Source organism: Takifugu rubripes, chromosome 5, assembly GCF_901000725.2.
Source record: "Takifugu rubripes chromosome 5, fTakRub1.2, whole genome shotgun sequence".
Classification (NCBI taxonomy): Eukaryota; Metazoa; Chordata; class Actinopteri; order Tetraodontiformes; family Tetraodontidae; genus Takifugu; species Takifugu rubripes.
In genome coordinates, this window is record NC_042289.1 from 12,060,149 (window position 1) to 12,083,763 (window position 23,615).

At 52.7% G+C, this 23,615-nt stretch overlaps 1 protein-coding gene across 8 annotated transcripts in view; it reads left to right on the forward strand.

The window, feature by feature from the left end:
* arhgap23a (Rho GTPase activating protein 23a) overlaps positions 1-23,615 on the forward strand; it is a 40,235-nt gene continuing 16,620 nt past the window's right edge. For 3 of the 8 annotated variants that reach the window (XM_011604193.2, XM_011604194.2, XM_011604195.2), the window contains exons 1-2: positions 18,710-20,034; positions 23,300-23,503. In XM_011604193.2, coding sequence (XP_011602495.2) covers positions 19,792-20,034; positions 23,300-23,503 — 447 coding nt within the window. In that variant the 5' untranslated portion in view covers positions 18,710-19,791. Of the gene's footprint in view, positions 370-4,324; positions 4,394-8,381; positions 8,735-18,671; positions 20,035-23,299; positions 23,504-23,615 lie in introns of those variants that run through there. The other 5 variants (XM_029836474.1, XM_011604199.2, XM_011604196.2 and 2 more) reach the window with 5 other exon arrangements.

Sequence of the window (23,615 nt, forward strand, 5' to 3'; positions counted from 1 at the left end):
CACAGAGGGAGCGAGTGGACGAGCACGAGAGCGACAGCGCAGAGCGGGAGTCTCGAGGTGAGGACCGCGCGTACACGCCCTTTTTGTTCGACCTCCTCCGGCCTTCACCCGCGGCAGGAGAGGGAGAGGAGCGAGGGGAGGACGGGAGGACGGGAGGCGGACTCCCGCCTGGATGTGTCACGCTGTCAGATTTTCCACCCGGAGCCAGAATCATGCCGGAGCGGCGGCGGCCGCCTGCCGAGCTGCCTCGCCTGTGCGTGGAGGGTCAGGACTGAATCGCTGCCTGGAGATCCCGAACAAGAACCAGGAGAGGTAGTGCCATGACCGGGGACAGGAGGCGGGTGGAGGCGAGCTGAAACTATGGACCAGGTGAGGATGGAGAGAAGGGATGGGGGGTGGGGGGGTCCACACCTGACCGCAAAATGCATTCACACCGAGCTTCGCCATCACCTGAACCTCCACGCTGAGGCCGAACGTTTGTTATCTGCTGATGTGTGTCCTGCTCCCGGCCCCCCAGAGAGGGACGGGCATCCCTCTGGGGAAGGGTGGAGCCTGGCAGGGAAGGGGGGGGTGGGTAGAGATGAACGCCAACCTGCACCCCTCTAATAGGGGGGGGGTCACAGGGTCAACACGGGGCAGGGAGGCAGGAGAAGAGGGAGGATGCAACAGGGTCGCCCCGGATGATGGTTCCGATGAGCGTGCACCAGCAACGCCGTGCACTCACCTTAGCTTTTATCCAGAGCGGCTGGTTTTTCCTCGCACTTAAACATTTGGCGCGCTGGTTTTGATGGGACGAAGAGTGTTACTCTGGCCATGAGCGAGCTTAGACGCCTTCCAAATAACACCATCCTCACCCCCCCACCACCACCACCGTCTGTCCTCTAGGTCTCCTGGCCCCAAATAAGGTTTATGATGGGGGGGGATGAGGCTAAATAATACATATAAAGGCGATGGCCATTGTCTTTTGTCTGCCTGCTCAGGTCAGGGTGATGTTAGCCCCCAGTTTTAGCAGAGATGATGTCATCGCTGCTGCTGGTCAGAGGGCGTGTGTGAGTGTGAGTGTGTGTGTGAGTGTGAGTGTGTGTGTGAGTGGTGTAGGTTCATGCTGTTGTTTTACTTGTTTTTGTTTGTCTCCCAACCTGTTCCCCCCCCCCCCCCCCCCCCAAATGTGGAGCCTCAGGCAGCTGAACAGTGGACGAGTGTTGTGAGCAAGCGAAGGCCGCACGTCACCGTGGGTCGTGCCCTCGCTGGTATGCGCGCACGTTTTCAGTATCGGTTCACACACTGCACCAAAGAAAAGGGTGTAGCTCGCAGTGCAATGTCACACACAGGAAACACACACTATTTATGGCACACTTTGACTTTTTTTTCTCTTTAATAATAAATAGACGCGCTGCATTGTGGCGCACTGTGATGCAGTGGACGCGCGATTCCGGCGCTTCCTGCGTCTCCTCGCCGCAGAGCTCCGTGGACGCGAGGCCTTATCTCCGCTCACATTTCCTGCTTTCGGCCTCAAAGCGGCCTTCAGCGTTCCCAGCTGCCCCAGGAGGATTCTGGGTAAACAGCGAGGGACTGCTGTCATTTAGCAAAGTAAACGGGCGCCGCGGTCGCCGCGCAGGTCCAAGCACGTGCGGCGTGTTTGCTATATTTGTGTAAATCCTGCAGAGTTTGCAGGACGCCTGCGCCTGTCTTACTCCCTGCGTTGGTTCCTTGGTCCCGAACACGTCTGTCGCAGGGGCGCCGCATGTTTCTGGACGGGCGTGCGTCTCGTAGCTTCACCGGAGTCTGCTCGCACCACCGAAGGATGCTTTGAAGGGTCCTCGGCGGAGAGGTGGCGAGGAAGCCTCGGCGCCGTCGTCTGGTCGTAAATCCCGGAGGCCGGCTGAGGGCCCCCGTAGGTCCAGCGCGAGCCGCCGCAGCCCTCAGCCGGAGGTATCTGGCAAATAGTTTTGTCTTGTTTCCCATAGATGTGACTGAAATGGAATGCAGACAGAATTAGCCCGGAGCAAAGCGGCGTCGACGGGAGATGTTTTATGAGAGGGAAAGTTTGCGTTCGAGAAAAGAGACGGGGACCGATCGGGTTTCACGTGCGGCAGCACGAGCGGCGGAGGAGGGAGGATATAAGAGGATGAAACTGCTTCATAGGGGAACAGGTGGTTTAATCTGATGCCCCCCCCCCCCCCCACACAGCTCCAGTGTTTGGAATTTCTTCTTCTATTGTCCAGAGCAGAAGAAGCCGAGATCTTCCGAAGGGATGAACTTTGCTCCTGTATTTGCATTTAAATTGAAATCAAACACACGCGTGTAAGCACGTATTGACCCCCCCCCCCCCTCCCCATGCCAAGCTTTTGTTGCTTTTTCTTGAAGAAAGTTAATGAAAATTAAGCACGCTGCAGGAGGAGGGTCACGATTTGACCCTAATGTGTCCAGCAGATGACGGCGACGCATAATAACAATAATAATAACCTTCATATGGCATTAAAAAAAAGACAAAAAAAATCTGGCCCTTTTCCCAGACCTGCACCAAAATTTCATGGCTTCCTCTTTGGCCGACGTCCCATCCAGGGTTCATGAAATGCATCCAACATTCAGGAACAAGGGGAAACAGGGGAAAACCAAGGGGGAGATATTAAAAGTGCACCGCATCCAAACACAGCTGGCAAGTAACGACAGCTTTGCCCAGAAGCTGATGTCAGCGGCTTGAAATGCGTGGGCGCAGGGCTCACGCTCTCAATTTGGTCCCGACTGGGTTCGTCAGACGGGCGATAACCTCCTGGTCGATGCCTGCGGCCACACAAAGAGCGGATTGTCCCGTGAAGGAAAAACTGGGACACGCATCTCTAAGAAGTAAACAACTCCTGCTCGGCAACTACTTGGGCCCCCGGACCTAAGTGCACTCGAGTGGCGAGCGGCGAATGAACGAATGGGTGCGGATGGCGGGGTGGGGCGGCGGTGGCGCGGGCGTTCTCCGCAGGGGTTCGAGGGTCGCGTGGTTAAAGCCCTTCCTGTCGACAGCACTTGATGAGGGGCAGAGGCGGATTTAGCAAAATGGATGGCGGAGGCCGCTCAGCGGCAGGAGGACGTCGTTCCCGTTTGCTCCTCGTTTGATTTAATGGGCTCGTTTGGCTCATCCCGGAGCGCCGGCCTTGGTGGCCATCTCTTCCGTGCAGAGAGCCGTCTGGAATGAACAGCTGTCCTTTGAACAGCGGGCTTTGATCAGGAAAGAGGCCGGAGAGCCCAGCTGACCGACCGCAGGCGCCGCGGCTGCTTATCGACAATGACACGCAGCACGAGCGAGCCGCTGACCCCCCCCCCCCCCCCCCCCGGCCCTCTTTCCAGACTACTGGGAAGAAAACAATCACGCGAGACAATGTTGTGCGTTTTGTGCATATTCGAGGTGACCGGTCTTGAACCGCTCCCCGTCATCGCTGTCGGCCGCTTCACCGACCCTGTTTTAATATGCAACAGGCCTCATTTTTACATCCGTATCGCTTCCAGTTATTCCCAAAAGTCCTGCAGACTTGGGATAATCTGGGGGTAACTCTGCCCTCTGCTGGCCTCCACACGCAAGTGCGGCAGTTCGTCCTCGGCGGGATTGGGAAATCTGTGCACAGGAACAGATGGCGTCTTTTTTACATCGTATAGCTCCGAATAAGAAGATAATTTAGAGGCGATGACGCTGCACATTTGCTGTAATTCCACATGTGGGCTCTTCAGGCTCCGGTTAGGCTTTTAGCCTCTGTGATCACAGGAATTATTAATGTTTCTCTGCTCACACATTGATTCACATGTTGTGTTCATCTTGTACAGCTTGGGTGTAAATTTAAACGGACAGCGTTTATCTCGCGTGCACTTGTGAGGCTAAAAGGAGGTTTAAACTCCGTGAAAGCATTCCTCTCGTGTGGCTTCTGAGAAGAGAACACCCTGCTTTAAGGCCATGTCTAGACAAACTTATCTCAGAGTTTTAAGGGCAGGGAAGCGGCGGGATTAGGATATGATCCGCTCACACGTACAGGATTATTCACTTTACTGTATACACTCCAGGACCCCTTTCTTAGAGCTTTGGCCTCGGCCTTCGAGCTCAGATTGTGTTTTTTGATAAGGAAACAATTAAAGTGATCTTTAAATTCAATTAAGTCTTTAATGTGAATAGTCAACAAACATTTTCCAGCATTATAAACAGGGGCGGTTGTATTGAGTCAGCTCTTCTTGTGGAGTGTATTTTCGGCCGTGACTCAGCAGACGGCTCCGATGGAGAGTGTTTTCTTGACAACTGATAAAGTTTTCCCTGAATATGACTTGAAGACGCGCTCTGTCCCCGCAGCCAGTTTCCATTGTCTCCCCACGGCGCCCCAGGAAGTGATGCCAGTGGCAGGAAGTGGAGCTGCGAAAGGTAAAGGCGCTGCGAACACATTCTCGCTAAACGAAGTGACAAGCAGTAGGAAGGAAACCCACCGGGCGGCTACTGGAACTAGTCTGGTTCCCCCCTCTCTCAAGTAGTGTTGGAGAAAAGAAAATACAGAGGGGAAGTCTTTCTCATTTGGAGTAACAATTATAGTAAGTGTGGAATCCCCTGGAAGTGATTCAGCAGCTGTTTGTCTGAAGTTTTGAGGAACAGCTTACTGGAGACGGGCTGGAGTTGAACCAGCGGCCAGTTCTGGAGCCTCGGCATCCACGCTCCTCCTCTGTGGGCTCTGCCTGTTCCCCTCCCTCTGTCCCTGCATCTGAAACACTCCCCCATGGCTGCTGCAATCTGCTCGCACCACTTTCCCCTGAAAAGAGAAACTTCACGAAGCAGAAGTCGGACAGGGATATTGTATCGGCACGTGCTGATAGATAGAGAACTGCTCTGGGGGGGCTTTTACACAGGGCATTAGCAGGATAGCCAGACAGTAATTACCAGTATTGTAGTGGAAACGGCTGAAAGATAAATCCCGTGTTTAGTTATTTATCATCTCCCGAATCCCACAAACATATTTATGGATCTGTTGCTGTATTATGCCGGGGCCACTGTGCTATAATGAGCAAGGCATCTGCTCCAGAAGAGAGGGATCAGCCTGAATAAACACCAGCAAAAACACGCATCTGCTGCGTCGGTATATTCCGGTGTCACACATCTTCACTCATATCTGACCCACCGCGCTAACGTTGACCCCATCGCTACATGATGAGACGCAGCACAAGCCGCGGCTGCAGACGTCTGCGTTTCATCTGGACTAATTGGATTTTGTAGGGGGGGGGGGGGGGGGGGGGGGGGTCAGGCAGATGCATTTTCTGCCTGTTGCCCTGGTGGAGGCAGCCGTCATCAGACGGCACTGGAAAACAGAGCAGAATCTCTGAGATGTTTCCCATTATGCCGTCATGTTCATGGTGATGAGCGGTGACCTGACACTCAGCTGTTTCCTCCTCTCCTGCCAGTTGTCCGGCCAGACAAAGTGGACTCCTCCTGTCACAAAGATGGGGTGGTGGGGTTTATGGCTCCACGCAGGCTGGGGGTCACCACACCCTCCTGCCTCCATTCCTCCGCACAAACCCCCTTCAAAGGAGGGAGCAGACAGCCGGCAACGGCGCGGCGTTGGACAGAACCGCTCTAAGCCACCAACTTTCACCAGGACAAAAATACATCATCACCGACGTCCACAGAGGCTTTAATCTGCTTCGTATTACGTTTGAGACGTAAATAAGATGCTCTTTATTGCATTAGCGGAGAGAGGGGAGGTCTGCGTCCACCCGTCCTGATGCTTATCGGCCTCCAGTAGAGCGTCTCCGCACCCATGCGTGTTCTGGAGAACCTCTGCTGACGCTGAAGGGATCTGGCAACCGATCTCAGTCGGAAAGTTTGGAGTGCAGGAGATCAGCCGGAGCGAGGGAGTGAAAGAGAGAAGATATGAAAGAATGAGGGGACAGAAGCCTTGGAGTAAATGGAGTGATTAATTCTACAATACCCGCGCACGCTCTCTGTGAAGTGGCCTAGAATGGTATGAAGGGCCAGGGGATCCTCCGGTCGGCGCCCAGGGGGGAACCGGCCCAAGCCGCCCGGACGCTGGGTCGGTCAGGCGGGGAAGTAGGATGATGGCTGTTAATGGGTTAGTCATCGTGTGCGTGTGATTTCGATTACGCAATGGTCTCAACGTGCTCTCTGTTGGTCCCTGTCTGGCCCCGGGGGGGACGGAGTGTCTCCTCGCGTGGCCGTCAGAACCGCTGGAGCGCGCTGAACCCCCCCGGGGGTTGTGTGTCAGGGACTGGCGCTGTCCTGCAGCTGCATCCTGCAGCATTAGAGATGGGAAAATAATGATCCCCCCCCCCCTGCAGTTGCATCTCTTTCCTGCCTTTTCAGGCACCTGCCCACACCTGAAAACAACGCGCCTCCGTTCTCTCCCATCGATACTGGAGCAGCTGCTCTCGCTCGCGTGACAAGCGGGTTGGTGTCCAGCTGGGAAAACATGCGGACCAAACGCAGGCTGGACTAAATCAAAAACACGTGGACTGAAGGAAGAGGCAGGGGCAGATCTGATCACGGGTCAGTAGAAATGGCCGCAGGTGGGCTTTGTGGGCCAGCTGATCCGGTCTCCCACTGCTCTCCCACCTTAAGACCAGCATAGCCCTCATAAGTCCACCCGATCTTCCGCTTTGCCGTGGCGGATCATCGGCCCGAAGCTGCTTCAGCCACACTAGATGAATAACCTGGAGGAGGATTTGGGCCCCATATGGGAATCATCTATCTTAAACGGGAGACGGGTGAAGGTCGCGGCTGGGACTTGAGGACGGTGTCCACTGTAAGCCTCTGGCCGCGGGATTGTGTGTCCCGGCGTGATCCAGAGACAGAGGTTGGCGAGGGGGCTGACAGAGGAGACGTGGAGCAGAGGGCTGAGTTGGCAGCTGCTGCTCTTGGCGTGGGAAACCTCTCCTAAGCTGCCTTTCCCCCCCACGTCTGCCTCTCTATAGGCAGCCAGGCCTTTTGAAGTGGCTCTCTGACACTCGCACCCCTCACAGTAATAGTAGCCACATGCTCCCCAGCTCCGAGCCAGACCCAGGTCCCCTTCTTCCCCCTCTTTTACATTGGTTATCGCTGCTCTCCTTCATTATCTGGCCTGTTTACACCTTGTGTGTATCATTCCATAGCAACCGGTGAGCCCTGACAGGGGGTAACTTCTTGGCAGCGGCCTGAGGTTCCTGCTCTATGGATGAATAAGCTTCCTCTGACTGTATGTCTATGTATTCATGTTCGGCCAAAGCGGTTAAAAATATAACCCTCGACACGTTTCCCAGAATGAGTGAAAAGTAATTTATTCTGTGTGGGTGTGAACGGACCCTCGACAGTTCTTCTGCCTTTTATCTGCATCGGGTGAAAACGGCTTCTGTTCACTAACTAAAGTAGCTGAAAGAGAACACACACAATAATTACTGTATACTCCTCGGGCTGGGTCGCCACACATGCTAGCGCTGGTTCGATTGTAATCGGTTGAGGGGTAGTTTTCCTATTTGCTTTTACCTAAATTAAAACAACTGTGTATTTATTGACGGGATTCTTAAAAGAACTGCTTTGTTTTAAATGATCCGTGGTGGGTTCGCTGTCTGGTTGGCATTATTCGCTCCTCCCGTGCACGCGCGTGTTTTGGCACAGCCAGAGGGAGCCCGCACACTGTGGGTTTACAGGGCGGAGCTCGGATTTACCCAACAGGCACCCTCCTCCGCTTCATCCCATTTTGAGTCAGATAGTGTCAAGTTAGCCAAAATATAACTTTTCCTATAAGATGAAGATAAAAGCCCTTCGAAACCAGCAGAGGAAAATAGTTCCTTTTAATGAAACAGTAGGAAAAGTCCAACTGTTCCTTATTTTTCCTCTGAACATTTTTGTTACTTTTTTCCGCCATGAATACCATAATAAATATTTGGTTATGGTTGAGGCATTCTTAAATTAGATACTGTGTTGGCTTAGAGCAAGTTTTAAAATGAAGTGAGACACAGACAAAGGAAATTAAATTGGCAATAAAAGTACAATAAGTATTTTTTAAATGTAGTTGTTGGAATGGGCCATCTGAGAACATTTTCACCCTCCTCCATAATCAAATCACACAATGAAGTAAGAAAAACGAAAGGAATGGCTTTTTATTGTCAAATCTAACCTGTGTGCTTCTTTAATGAGAGCTCCTTTAACTAAAACGCTTTAATAAATCAATAAAGGAAATGTTGTGACCTGACCCATCCCAACCTCGAAATAGTTGTGAATAGGAATAAACGCATTCAGGGAAATCGTGAGCAATCGCCAAAAATACGAGCCTTTTGTTCGCCCGTTTCCGGTTTCTGACTTTTACTTTTGAGGGACGGCCGCTGGACTTCCGGTGATGTGACGCCGCTTCAGTTTCCAGGCAGAGTCTCGCGCACAGAGGGATTTAGTTATGTACAACTGATGCGGTCTGGCGGAAGAAGGAGAAGAAGAACGGGAGGAGGGGGAGCGCGTCGAACGTCCCTGGAAGAACGGGAACAAACTAAAGTGGGAATTTATTTTTTTTTTCTCCGCGGGGGGAAGGAAGGAAGGAAGGAAGGAAACAAGCGCTAAACCTATAAGTTTGTCGGGAGTTCGGGTTCTCTCCGACCGCGCCGTTCGCCTCCGCTGCCGCGCCTGCAGCCACAACTCTGCCGCTCCGCTCCGCCGCCGCCGAACACTCTCTTCTGCCCGATGAATGGAGTTGCTTTCTGCCTTGTTGGAATACCACCCTACTCTGAGAACCACGTAAGTGCCAGAGCTGCTTATTGAGACCGGTATCGATATCCTGGACAACTCTTGTGTTGTGAGTAGCGGGGACAGTCCAGAGAGCGTGATTTCCTAAGAGGATTAACGCCAGTTTACACAGTCGCCGCGTACGCACACACACACACACACACACACACGCGCGCCGACGTACCGTACAGAAACCTAGCGCTGGATGGGTGTTGTACTGCTGCTTTTGTTCACTATTGTGGGGGACTAATGGTGCGAATCCGATGAATTTAGCCGCTGCTCCGCAGATCTGATCCACGTCGCGTTTACCGCCCGGCTCGCCGCGGTCTTTTGTCCGCCTCGGGAGGCTGTCAGCGGAGACGGGACGTCCCGAACCGGGAGGGGGGTCTTCGTCCCTCGCCCGTTTTTCTGTTATTAGGCAGAAAAATTCCACAGGCGACCCACGAGTCGTCTAACCGGTCATTCATAGTGTCTCGAGTTGAATTGGGTGGGATGGAAGCTGAAAATGTGGATTTGCTGGACAGGGTCGAAAGTTTGCTCCCATTCATGGCTGTTTTAAGTAACAAAGCAGAATTCAAATCTCACTATTCACAACCCAAATCACTGTCAACTAGGCAGCGATGCATCCCTGTGTTCATAGAAGCAATGATATGTAGTAACATACACAAGATATGGGCGGAGGTGCTCGTCCAGGGAGCTATATGGATCCTGGGACTGCGTGTGTGTGTGTGTGTGTGTGTGTGTGTATCTGCTTCGATTTAACCTCTCCGGCCCGTCCGATGTGGTTGTGAGAGAGCAGCAGAGATATTTGCTCACGTGAATCTGCTTTATTTTTTCCTCTGTGTTTCCCTACGTTTGTGTTTCTTCATCATTTTCACTCCTCTGTGTTGTCATGACAACACGTGCAGTAAACGGGTGACCGCTGCCGCGACCTCGTGAAAACAACGCCGATGTGACGGTCACACAAGTGTCGCGTTTTACATGTGCCTCCGCGCCGTCTCGAACTCCGACCCGCGTCGCGCTTGACCTTTGACCCCGCGCGTCTCGGACAACGCCCACCTCTTATTCAGCCGAGCCTCTTTCATCCCTGTGAGGCTCCTCGCTTGGATGTTGAGAGGAATTCCTTCCCGCCTGCACAGTCGGCGCTGTGATCCATTTAGATGCAGCCGATAGGGGATGAGGCGCGGCGTCTGAGCGTAACGCAATTAAATGTTTAATATGTGACAAAGCACGAGGCTCGTTTCCTTCAGGGAAGGATGGAAGTGTCGGTTTGATGGGGGCGGCTGTGGTGACGGCCGGTGGGACCGGTCTAATGAAGTTAGGGGGGCTGCTCTAATGCAGCAGTGCAGGGTTTGTGGATCGATACAGGCGGTGGTGGCGGGGCGGGGCGGGGCAGCAACACCGGACCTGCTCACATGCTGTACGCTTCCATATGATGCTGCTGTATTGATGAGGGGAAACATTAAACCCTGTTTAAAGCCCCTGCCTGACTTGGCTTACAACTCTATACTGCAACATTGTGAGCGACTACGTTTTTTGGGGTTGTTTTTTTTTGCTGATTTTTGACTTTTCCAGTGGAATCTTTCCTGCTGATTTCAGCAAAATTATCACAGTGTTCTGCCCCCCCCAACAGCCCCCCCTCTGAATGACTTCCTACAGCTGAGATGCAGACTTCAGACGGGCATTCCGGCCTGATCCTCGAGCTGCCTTTTATCCCTCGGTGGACGCCCGCTGATCCAGCCGGTCACGAGCTAGACACGTTTAGCATCGGTTGCAATCCTCACGCAGCGGGTCCAGGTCCAGGTCCAGGTCCAGGTCCCGGTTAACGGCAAACAGCAGCGTTAAGACGCGGAGCAAAGCTTTGCTGCGATGACTAGCAGATGGTCGCACCGAGTCGTACGATGTTGCGATGCTGAAACATTGGCCCGATTTTTCCCAAGCCGCCTCTTATTCTCATCAGTTTTCCTCGTCAGAAAATTAAGATTAAGATGAACTTTATTCATCCCCATGGGGAAATTGAATAAAATAGACCTGCGGGAAAGTATTCCAGCGTTCATGACAATGCTCCTGCTTCTGTTTGCGTAGCGGTGTCGGTCACGATAGCGCGGCCATTGTCCGGCCTGACGGCGTCGTGCCTGAAACATGACGGGCGCCTTGTGTCATTCCAGTGGGTGGCGTTCCACAGAGAGCGGCACTGTAAAGAGCATGTTATAGAGACATTAGAATGTCTCTCACCACTTCACACCTCTGCCCTCCCACCTCCACGCCGCCCCCCCCCGTTGCATTCCACTACACCGGGCCTGGTGACAACAGCTGCGCGTTCACACACACACACACACACACACACACACACACACACAGCTGAGCGCAGGTGTGCACAAACGCAGGCTTCCACCTCCACGCAGCTCATAATCCCGGTGCAGGTGTATGAAAAACGGGGCCTTTCGCTCTTTCCTGTCCACGTGCGCGTGTTTGGGGCGGCCGCGGCTAATGAGAGGCTCCTGCTTTTGTTGGCCCTGGGAAGTCCTTGATGCTAAACAAATAGAGCGCGGCTCGTCTTGAGGTGGACCAAGGACATCAGTCACCGCTGACCTTGTTTACTGCGCTGAGAGGGCAGCAGCTGCACCCGTGCTAACGGGTTGCTGCTAATGCACAATTATTGACCCGCTGTGATACAATAAGCAGTCAGAACTAACGTTGATTGTTCGGCACTAAACTTCCTACTTTGTTCAATATACGCCTGTCCAAAGTATGATTTACCATAGATCAGATTATGTGACAGACTATCTTCACTTGAGCTTCCAGCTCTAGTTTGCCACCTTTTCCTCACATGGAGAATTAGCTCCTCTCTTGTTTGAGTTCCCTGCTTTACCTTCCCAGCACGTCCCACCTCTGTTGGACCTGTTTCCTGCAGCGTCAGATGTGCACATTCTCTGCGGTCTGGCGTGAAACAAAAGACCCTGTGAGAAACAGATGAGAGCTAATCAGATTTGAGGTTCTGCTCTGCATCAGAGCGCCTCTCTGTGCGGACGCTGTTCCCGTGCGGGGAAAAATATGCGTCCGCCTGTCCGCGTCCACGAGGGGCTCCGTGTTGACGCCAGGAATGAAGAACAGGTCGGGTCTTGTTCTGACTTCGCTTTGTGTCTGTCCGCCAAATCGATGGCAACGAGGCCAGGTTTGGGTCAGGGTTCAGAGGTTAAGGCTCCCCCTTGTCAGACACTTGCCCCCCCCCCCCGATAGTGCTTAAAAATGCAGGGGGGACCCCCTGTCACTGCACGCACAGGCCACGGGGTTAAGCAGGAACCACCACGGCTCATCTCCCTTCAGCCGATCAGATCCCACATCTTGTTTTGTCTCGCTCACATCTGACACGGGAACATTTTTGCACGGGCTCCTCATCTGTTTGCGTTTTTTTTTTTTGTGTGTGTGCGCGCGATAAGAGCGATTGTGTTTGCAGAAAGCTGAATGCCGCTCTGTGTGTGTCGATGCGCCCGTCCTGCGAAGGAGTTTTCACAAACACCTCGGATTGTGCTGGAATGCTGGAGAGGGCAGAGAATGAGGGGGCAAGGAAAGAAAGACAGGACAGAGGATAGAATCCCAGTGAGTCACGGGGGGGGGCGGCCAACGCACAACCAAGCACGAGGAGAGTGGAGGCCGAACGCCGCGCGTGTGTTGGTGCGTAACCGGAGTTCACGCTGTGTTCGGAAACGCCACGTTCCGACATCTGTTCCTGGTGAAAACCCCGAGGACGGGGACGCACGAGCCAAACGCCACACGTCCACTCGCGGAACGCCGCTGATGTGCACGGCAAATCGTCTGGAGTTTCACACAAAATCAGGCTGCAGAAGTGCTGACCGAAGTGTCCGACACTGCCCCCGATGGAGACGACGAGATTCTCTTGGAAAAATACACGTGGAATGTGTATCTGAGGCATGAATCCACCACGTTTATACCTCTGGTAGATTGTCTATTTTAAGTACTTTAACTCACTGGATTAACTGAATTGGTTGGAATGGATTACCCCCCCCCCCCCCGGATTGGCCCCACTATCATTCCAATCCAGTACAAGCTTAAGCAAGAGTGGAGTCCACATCGACGATTTAAATAATTATGTACGTGTAATCCTGTAAATAATCCAAATGCAGATTAGAACTAACGGTCATGTTACTAAACAATGGGGGCCTGAAATTGCTGCCAAATAAATAAAGAAAAGAGCAGAAGAAGAATCAATGTGGCATCGTGTCTACGCTCATTCTCGTCCTTTCATCGATGCTCAGGGCAACAGTTACCTTTCTTGGATTCTTGCATGGCTCATCTTCCGCCTGTCTGCACGCCGTCATGGAGGGGGGGGGGGGGGGGCAGAGATAACCAGGAAGCTGATGAGGGTCCGTGCATGCTGGAGGAGACATGCGGATCATCTTAAACGTTGAGATACCGACACCAGATCTTATCTTGGCATACTATTCCAACACTATAACATCTTTATTGAACCATGAACGTCATTTAAGCTTTGTTCTCTCTTTCGCCCCGTTATTTCCCCCGATTTTTTAAATACCGCACACGCACACGCAGGCACACACTCATGCTTGTGCACTCATCACACGGCTTTTTGATTTACATTCTCCTCCTCCTTTGAAAACCACAACTTTCCCAAATTCCAGGCTCCTTTGAACGCAGCCCGTCGGCTCTTCGTTACCTTCTTTGGTCATGTCCTTTTGGGATATTTTCAGGCTCTGTTGTTGTTGTTGTCCAACTGTCTGAACAGGCAGTCAGCTGTCATTTAACAGCATTAGAGAACGATCTTTACCGCGTCGGCCGGAACCATATGGATTCTCTCAGCCTGCCGGGATCACAGACTGAAGGCGCCCCGGACAGTATGTCGCTGTTAGCGTTCCTCTTAGCTTCTATCTGACCAACAACACGCGTGTCACCATGCTTTACTATCTTCCTAATTGCGCAGCCATGACGCCGAGACGAGTGACCCCCGTAGAGGATGGAGGTCTGGCTTTATTCATGCTGACCAGAGGACGGTTTGCATCTGCAGGGTCAACGAAAAAGCCGCTAATGCAGAGTGACGGAGGCTAAAAATGAAAATGGCGGAGACACCGGCGGCATCTGTGCCTCTGGAGGTTATGTTTTCCAGTCTAAACTGTGTCAACAGGAAGGAGGTGAGATGAAAAGATAGTTTTGTTTGATCCTGCATTCCAAACAGGAGACGCTGCCTCTGAATAGCGTCTTTGTGCTCCTGGATAATGAAGACGAGGGGTCACCTGACGGTGGTAGATGTGGGCGGGGCCGAGAAGCCCCTGATGTTGACTGTCAGGGGAGGGTTTGATGTGTTCGATCATGTGCGGCTCATTTAAAGTCCCATGACATCGCTCGTCCCGTGTTTGCGCCCTCACTGACGAGCTTTGGTAAAGGGTGGACGTTTAGGATCCTCCGACAGGAAGGCAACGCTGCTTCATCCCTCACATCTGCGTCCACCCCAGGACCAGGACCAACAATCCGCGACTGCATTTATGCGTCGTAGGTCTACGTTAATACTGATCCGGGGGCCCTGGACGCGTGATCCCGTCAGGCATTCGATACTCTGCTAGTGTGGATGGTAGGTCCTGGCAGGAATCTAAAAACCAGATGACCTCAGATGGAAACTCCAGGCACGTTAGAGGCCATCTCGCTCGCTCTAATAAACAGACCGTTCCAGCTTTCTTTTCCTCATCCCCCCACCCTCGCCATCCTGGCCCAGCATCCCTTCCATCACGCCCCAAAAGCTGGACGGCCGCCTGGTTTAAGGCCCGCGGCGCTCCGAGATGCCCTCTGGAAAACGGCGTCGTCTGCTCCCATTACCAGAGTTATAATTTCCCTCCGTTAATTACACACGGGCAAGATCTGAGCTAAATATATCCAAAATCTGGGTTTGCAGCAGAGGAAGGAGGGCGGCCAGAGGGTGGAGGGGGCCCCGCTGGCGCACTGTGGGGTTTTTTTGGGGGGTTTTTTTTCGGCTGCAAAAGGCCTGCTGCTGAAAACAAGCTGGGAAAAATGGAAGAAAGGGGGCGGGCTCTCGCTGCAGCGGCGCTCAGACGTGACGCTCTGATTGCTCCCAGCGGTTGTGGTCGGTGCCCGGGAGAGGAGCAGCGGCACGGCGCGAGTGGAGCAGGGTTAGCTCTTCCAGATGTCATCACGGGCCCCCGATGTTGTCATATAAGCCACGGTGGAGGCGATGCGCACGCGGCGGGACGCAGATGCGTCCGGTCGAGAGGAAGCGCGGCGCGTTTGTGCCGCGCGGGGTTCCAGCTGTGCCCTTATTGCGACACCTAGGAGGACATTAGCACATCTGTCCGCTTCCTTCCATCCGCTCCACCTGTGAAATGTTCCAACGTTTTCACTAATGCTTATTGGCAAAGTGATCCGATCCTTTTTCAGGGTGTCGTTTTCCACGTTCTCACGTACGTCCCGGCGCTTGAAAGATGAAACCCGAGCCGGCGGATGGGTTTCTTTTACTTTTAAGGCTCCGCGCGTCTCCGCCGGAGGAGACGCTCCCTGATAATTAGCTTAAAGTGGAGCAGCATCTCTCCACTTACTGAGGCATTACGGGCGTGTGGTCGTGTCCCTCGGCGCCACACACACTCGCAGTTTCAGCCACGGCCTCTCTCTCGTGAGCGCTGTTTCGCACCAGGATATCGCCACGCGTTATAAAACAAGGTCAAACGCATCCTCGTCTGCTAAAGTGCCGTTAATATTTCATCAGCGGCGTTTGCCGCCCTACACGAGGGAGCGATGAAAGGGGGGGAGAGGACTCGGCTCCTCTCTTCCCAGTCCAGCGAACTGCTTTGCATCATTCTCTGACCTCATTTTTTATTCTTCGTAAGTCCCACTCAACATCTGTCCAACCCCCCACAGCACTTTTTCTGACTCATGTTTCTCACATTCTCCTGCCAGCCCGTCGGATGTTTACGCTCTAAATCCCAAAAGGACGTTTTTGTGACTTTATTTACATGTGTATAATGGCAGTTTTCCGTGCTAATGAAGCGAAACCCTCTGGATTATTGTTAGCGTTGATTGTGGAGCTGCGGTGAACTTTAGTTAAGTGATTAATAAGGAAATTAGCCACGAGATTAGCCGATTATTTCCTTTCAAGCGTAAAAGTGAACAGCGGCTTTAGAGACACTTGTTCCAGTGTTTTGGGCAGGAGTCACATGGTCTGACCCACACACCCACACGCACACACAACAAGAATGCATTTATAATATGCTGGCTTTCTCGGGGTCGGGCTCTAATCCTGCAGTCTGCTGGAGTAATCTTCGCATTGTTGTTCTTGTGTTTGTCTGGTCATTTAGTTGTTGGAGTGGGGGACCACCCAGGTCCCCCCTCAGCTGTGGATTTAGCTGACCTTCGCACGTTTCCTCCACCTGCCGTCGTCCTCGGGCTTCCCGGGACACTTTTCACCTGATAGTGAACAACAGGTGTGACCTTCCCGACCTCCGGCCCCACTGCATTTATTAATTAGTTGCACAGATAAATGGCGACTCAGTGAACCGGAAACACCCGGGAAATTCAAGCGCCCAGTGCAACAACAGCGCCATTCAACGCTGGAGCCATTGTCACCCTCCAGCCTCCTGTTTACGCTTTGTTGATTTTAGTCTCCCTCTAGTGGCGGGTGATCGGTACTCCATGCTGTGCGCGGCCAAGAAGACTGGGTGGGGGTGTGTGTGGGGGGGGGATTTACTGCAGATTAAAGTTAAAATTAACCTGCTTAAACCAACTGTGCATTTTCCCCTCTTTTTCGTCCAGAATCCACTTTAACAGATTACTGATAATATATGTCTAGACACAGCAGCGTCATAGCAACAAGCAACAGCCCTTTATAACAGTTTGACTCCCTTTGTGTAGTCTAATTTGTACAACTCTGAGGTATGGTTGAGCAAGAGTGCTTTCAAGCTCTCGGGCTGACTCAGTTTCTGCCGTAGAGACCCAAACAAGGCTGTCTTTGCTTAATGGTGCGCATTTTCACACGATATTGCGTATCGTGATTCACGTCGATTGTTTTGGGGTTTTTTTATGTGTGTGTGTGTGTGTTGAATTACGTCAGATTGTGCTCTGCAAAAACACCACACGGCGTCTGTAGCCCGGTTTGTTTATGGCACGCCAGGGAAAATTGACCCTTTGCTCAGACTCCATCTTATTTCTCCTCACACATGAATTTCTACAGAGAGGGCAAAGACCGTGTTTTGACTTTGTAGTCGGCCACAGCGGAAAAAAAGTGGGGGTGGGCAGGGTTCTGTGTTTTAATCTTTTGGCCCACGGTCATGTTATGAGTGTTAAGGGGATTAGGAGATATCACCGAGCTAATCTGTCCGTTACACTGGCAGCCATGCTCCGCTCTACCCTGCACCGCCTCCCGGCTGCCCGCCGCCTTTCTGCTGCCGTGCTTGTTATCAGGGGGCTCGAAGGGGGGGGGGGGGGGCAGGAGCCAACGAGGCAGCACTCCAGAGAGATTAGCAGCACATGTCTGCTTTGGGTGTATTTCTTTTCTCTTTTGTCCTGTCAGGCTTCAGCGAGAGAGTTGTGTTAATTGTGGCAGCTTCTGACGGTGTTTGGAAGGCTGTCACAGACGTGCGAGGGGTGGTCCGTGCACTGCACACACGTGCACGGGATGAGCGTCGCCCAACACTGCCGATGTGACCTGCGCGTAAGCTGTAGCTCAGCACCTTTATGGTCGTTTCTCCCGTTTCACCCCATTATCTGCCAGTCTTCCTGTTTGTCCTCTTTTCCCCCAACAGTTCAAGAAAAGGATAGAGAAAGGGGGGAGAGAAACGTGGACAGAGAGACGTCTTGTGTCCAAATTAGGCAGCATTCCCTGCTGGCCAAACTAGGGGTTATTGTGAAAGTGTGATATGAATTCCTCAGTGATACAGCTGTATATGGTCAGTGATAGAGGGATCTCTACCTGGTCTTCCCATAGAAGTATCGGCATTCCAATTAAAGATGGGCTTTTCCGAGTCCTTTCATCAGAGGGAGAAGCTCAGTTTTGGGAATGGCCGCTCTGTACAGCAGCAGTGGGGAAAATTGATTTAGCTAACATGCTAGCATGTAGCTTCTCTGCAAGCTTTTGTCTCTTTTTTATGAAGTGAAACCAGGTAAAGTCAGCCGGCGCGTCGGTCTCGGCTGACTTACAAGAGAACCAAAGTTCCCTCGCCACGTCCAGCGACACATGCGCGCCTTCCAGACTTTACGAGGAACCCTAATTACACGCTGCAGACTGATGTATTTATACTTATTCCTGACTCAGTGAGAAATGTGGGCTTTGTGTACGTCCGTGCACGAGGAGGGCGGCCTTTGTGATCGCATACGAGTTCCTGTCGTGAAAGTGAGTGTTGGGTGTGTAAACTATTTAAAGAGAGCACAAATAGGTTGTACAGCCCCCTAAGGCCTTATCGTAATGAACTATTTACTGTACGTGCACGTGTCGTTTCTGTCTCCTTGTGTCTATAATCCTCCCGACAGGTTTCATCGCATGGCGACTGTTAACAGATACCAGGATGTTGACGGTACCACCGTTTGGGCCTTATGTTCAGCCTGGTGTATATGCAAAAGGGTCAAAGGTCGAATCAGACCGCTACGATGATGCATGTCTCGCACATGCCAGTGCCAGTGTGGATGTTGGGATGTAAACTCCTCTCACGTTGCTCCAGTTGATCTCCCCGCGTACATTCCTTTGAGGTTACCGCCTGCTGATTCTCAGGTGACTCCTGGCGGATCGGCGCGGCTCCACGCCTTACGGGACGGCCGATCGAGTCGACACACGCCTGGCCGCGCGGCGAGCGAAACCTGTCTAACCTCACCGGGAGCCCAGCTCAATGGACGGGAGCGTCCGCCGCTCCCGCTCCGTCACCGAAGTGTGACGCGGGGGCGGGCGGGTCGCTCTCTGGGCGACTCGGCGGCATGGCGTTGGGGTGTCGCTGCGCCGTGTAGGCGGATCCCGTCAGGGAGTACTGGTTGACTAGCGGGTCATGTTGACACAGAGGAGCTTTATTTTGAGAGGCAGCCTCCTCTCTCTTCCTCAGATTTGCTGTTTCTTTGCTCACATCCTCTGTTTAAAGAGCGGCCAGCACAGCTGCGGAGGAAAATCTGTTCTTCTTAGGTTGGAAAAGGGCCCCCTGCTCTTTCTCTTTTTTCGCCTTTTGTGGGAGGAGGTGAAGCGGCGGAGGCAGGACCAGCTTTTGTGGTGCGTGGATGTGGGATTTCAGCTTTGTCGCTGCGTTTGCGCTGCGCACATGCAGCGCACGTGCGGGGGAAGATCGGCGGAGGCGGCTCATTAGCTGCGGCCCGGAGGAGCTGGCCCCATCTGGACAGAGCTGGACCCCCGTTTGCCTCCGACGTGTGGATGCAGTATCAAGTGTGTCTTCATTGAGCTGTTGATCCAGTTTCCGGCTCAATTAAAGCCATTGTTGTCGTTTGACTGTCGGACCGGTTCGTGGGGAGGGACAAAAACCAGAGAAAGTGAAAAGAACAAGATGCTGTGAGATGAGGGCAGGTTGAAGGGATTTGTTTGCCACTAGAGATAAAAAAAAAAAAAAGGAAGACAAGGGAAAGCGAGGACAGTGTGAGGGAGGAGAGAGAGAGAATCCAGCCCTCTGGGACAGCAGTGTGTGTTTTGGGGGTGGACAGACTGGCTCTGTATGCAGAACCTCGCCGGACACCAACGGGAGGGACGCTGCGAGTTCTACTCCGTGTGTGTGTGTGCGTGCGTGTGTGTGTAGTGAAACCAGACCTACCTCTGATTCCCGTGCCGCACACACTCCTCCATCTGCTGCCTTCTGCTCCCCCTGCGGATGGATGCGTGCGAGGGCTCCGGGACGCTGCGACGTGCACGTGAACTCTCCGAAAAGGTCGGCGTCCGCGACGATGGATTGGAAGCGAGAGAGTGGAATTTCTGCTTGTTGAATGACTGAAGGATCTCGGAGGATTCGCAGGCTTTGGCTCCGGAACCACACATCTTCCCTTTGGCTTGAGTGAACACGGCGTTTCTGTCTGGACCACGGCCTTGTGCGCGAGTGTGCGAGCAGCCTATGTGGGCTGTCAGGGATGTGGATCTGAGTAAACCCCACGCCCCGATGCCCGCTGCTATGCTCCCATGTCCTGCACCGGCCGGGGCTGACTGGAGCTTCCAGAACCCGGTGGGGGTGGACTGCAGCTCCCCCGAACCTCGCTGCATCTGGCTGGCGGTGCTTCGCGGTGCCGTGGGCTCCGCGACGCCTTCCATGGCGCCCGCCAGATCCATCCGGCAAAGCCAGACCTCTCACCAGCAGAGGGTAAGGACAGAACACCGGTCTTCACCAGCAGGCTGTCTCGAGTTATTCGAGCCCACAAAACAGATGGAAATCTTTAGCAATGTTTTTTTATCAAATAATGACAAAATAGCTAGCTCCATGAATATTGTGGTGCTTTTCTTAAAACCGTCGCCGATCCCTGAAACTGCACGTGTTCTTCATTTCTTGGGGCGCTCTGAAAATGAGCCAAGGGGCTGTGGTGCGAGCTGAATCCTTCCCAGGAACCGCTGCTCCTTAGGCATGTCGCATGCATGCGTGTCGGCACCGGCGTCCGGGATCGACTGCCAAGCCATTGTTTGAAGTATGCTAACTAGTTATCTGCTGACAGATTCCAGTGTCTCCAAGCAGGTCGCCGTGTTGCCTTCAGGCTACATCTGTTACACCCCGAGAGCCTCAAAGTCAGGTCAGATTGTCAGTTTGGGATCATTTCTTTATGAAAATAAACACACACACACACACACACACGGTGGCATTTTAGCACGGGGACGCTTTTTCCAGTTTGTCACCAGCACCTGCAGCCAAAAACCCGTTGACATGGTTAGAAAAGGAATCAGGAATGTGAGCGTGTGTGTAGATATGTGTGTGTGTGTGTGGGGGGGGGGTTGTGCGTACACAGCTGAGACAAACACACACTGTACACAGTTGTTCAATGAGCAGGCGACAATTTCACATAATCTCATCTCAGACCTCCAACGTTTGACGCCACGTCGCCTTTTTGGTGCCTTTTCAGACGAAGAGTGTCTTTATTTTATACAAACGATCGAACCAAATTCTCTGACCTCCTTTGTCTTTCCTCCTGCTGAGGGATTTAGACTTCACAGACATTCGACGCTGCCTTCAGAGTTTAACTCGGTGACATCTGTCGGCGGTACTTTCCTTTTTTTTTAAATGTGTGCAAGAAGGAAAAAGTCCCAGACCACAATTTAACCACGTCATCTGTCCTCTTCTTAGTCATCGTGCAAACGTTATTCTGATTAAAACTGTCTGCCGGCGGTTGTCAGTTGGGCAAAAAGAACGAGATGTTTTGCTGCGCGAGTAGAAAACCCTGTTGGACCATCGTTACCTGTTCACCTGTTCAAACTGACGGGGGAAGTCGGACTGGTTTTCGAGCACGTACGTGCATGCGAATGAAACTCTGTCGTGTAAATGACGCGGGGTTTGAGTCCCCGCCTGTCCGACAGGTTGCGTTCTGCGGCCGCTGGAACGAGACGCAAGACGCGGGCTGACGAGCGTGCACGGCCAGGCTCCCGTGCACGGGCCGGCCGTCGGGATTAGAGGCTGGTCAGCATTTGGAGCTCCCGTAAAGCTCCACTTTTCATCTGGGTTGCAGCTCTCAGCTGTTTGAAAAGAACGCCATTGTTCCGCCCTGCAGGGGTTTTAGTGGAAGCTCGCCCCCTGACAGCCGATGTACCCCCCCCCCCCTTCCCGGGTGTAGACCAGCACGTAGACCGATGCTGATCACGGCTGCAACATCGCAGCATCCTCGTGTCCTAGAAAAGCCTCTTGGAATCAGATGATTAGGCTCTGAACCTTGTTCTGTTCTGTTCCAAGGGGGGGGGGGGGAAGCAACGTGTGAAACCGTGAATGAATGTTTGATTTATTATAATTGACATGAATGGAGACGATAGCAGGATTCCGTGGTAAAAGTGTGTTAAGACGATCACTTCCCAGTCGGCAGGATGAGGAATTTCCCAATTTTCTTTCTGGAATTAGCAGCTGAGGCTTCCCTTGAATGAGCCCTGATCTGTGCCCTGCTGAGGAAGTCGCGTTTAAACTGGAAACCACAGATTTTTATTTTTTTTTTCCAAGCCGCCTGTTGTTCCGTGTCCAACTGCCTGGGGAGGCAGTTCTTCTTCTCTTTGGGTCGCAAAACTAAAATATAGATGCGAACTGGCCACGTCAAGGTGATGAGAGGCCATCTATTTTTGGCTTTGGGAGGGAAGAGGGCCGACTGTAGACTGGGCAGAACGGCAGCACACGTATCCCACACGGTCCTGAGCTGGAGACTGGGAAACGGTGCTGGCTCAGAAACCCAGTCAGACCCTGTGTGTTTTGGGTAATCACAGGGTTTGGTGTTCCCAGCACCGGGAGGGGCCATGCGGTTGGAACCAACATGCTGGAACCTGCCTCTGTGCCGGGGCCGATACTCCGCCTCCTTCATCTTCCTCCTCCCTCTCGCCTCCATCGGTTACAACATGTCCGCACCGAACCGCTCCTTCTGAGGAATTCACTTTTGTTCCTTCCTTCTTTCCTTTCCTTTTCCCCTTCTAGTTTTCCTTACGGTCACTAAAGACTGGATCTCAGGCTGGAAAATAAATATTTGACCGGGACTTCGGAAAAAGCTTGTAAGATGTGTGCATTTTTCCAAAGGAAATCTAAATATACAATCTCCTCAGATGAAAACTGAAAGTCAGTGGAGGAAAATTATGCATCGACGTCTGGACCGGACTCGCATGCAAAGGGAGAGGAGGAAGGGAGGCTGGAAAAAAGTGGACGGATGGAGGAAGAGGAGTGAAGGAGGAAGGCCCTCCATGATGGAGAGAGTTCGGGTTTTTATGAATAGGTCTGGCTGGTTGCCTCAACACTTCCTGCCTCCAGTCGGCCACTTCCTGTTCCTGTGTGACCAAAGAAAAGGCCATAAAATAACAATACACCACAACATGTTGATATCCAGGCTGAAGTTTTTATCTTTTTTATCTGTTTTTATCTTTACCCCGCTTAAAACCAGCTCTTATTTCCTGGTATATAACTGTACGCTGCGTGGTCAGGAGTCGCACGTCAACGCCCTCCTCCCCCGCCTGTTTGGTCAGGTGATTGTGTGTGACTGACAGATGTGTGTCGTCAGGGCAACACGCAGGTGAGAGTTTTCTCGCGTGTGTGTCAACCGAGCAAGCTGGGCTCAGCCCCCTCGGCTCTGGGTGAGATGTTTACAGAACGGGCCTAAATCAGCCCTTTTCCCTGCCCTCGGTCCAGATCCAGCCTGGATAACCCCCCCTCCCCACACTCTCGGGTGTTATGGAGTTTTACCTTGTGGGGGCATTTAGGACCGACCGGACTACAAACTGCACGAGCGCGTCAAGGTGTGATGTCATAGGTTTGAGTATAGATTTTGTGTCTCCAAGGAAACGGAAAGTGGAAGGATTTTTTTTTCCCCCTGGAATTGAAGAAACCTATTTGTATAATTTAATTGTGTAGTCACAGGAACCCTGTTAATCCTGACTTTTCCTTTTTTCCCTTCTGTTCGCAGGCTAAGGGGCGGAGGGATGGTGTCTCCTCGGCCCCTGACAACCCTCGACCACCGATGGCGACGCGGCCAGGAAGGGAGGGCGTCAGCGTGGGCTGGAGGGGCCCCCGGACGCTGGTCCTCCACAAAAACTCACAGGGTTTCGGCTTCACGCTGCGCCACTTCATCGTTTACCCTCCGGAGTCCACCTTGCACGCCAACCTCAAGGTGAGACTGCGGGGCAGGGGGAGGTGATAAATCCTGGTTTTAAACTTGCTGAGTGGCGAGTCTTTGAGGTCAGCGACGGGGCCGCTCATGCTGCAGTTCGGGGGTCAGCGAG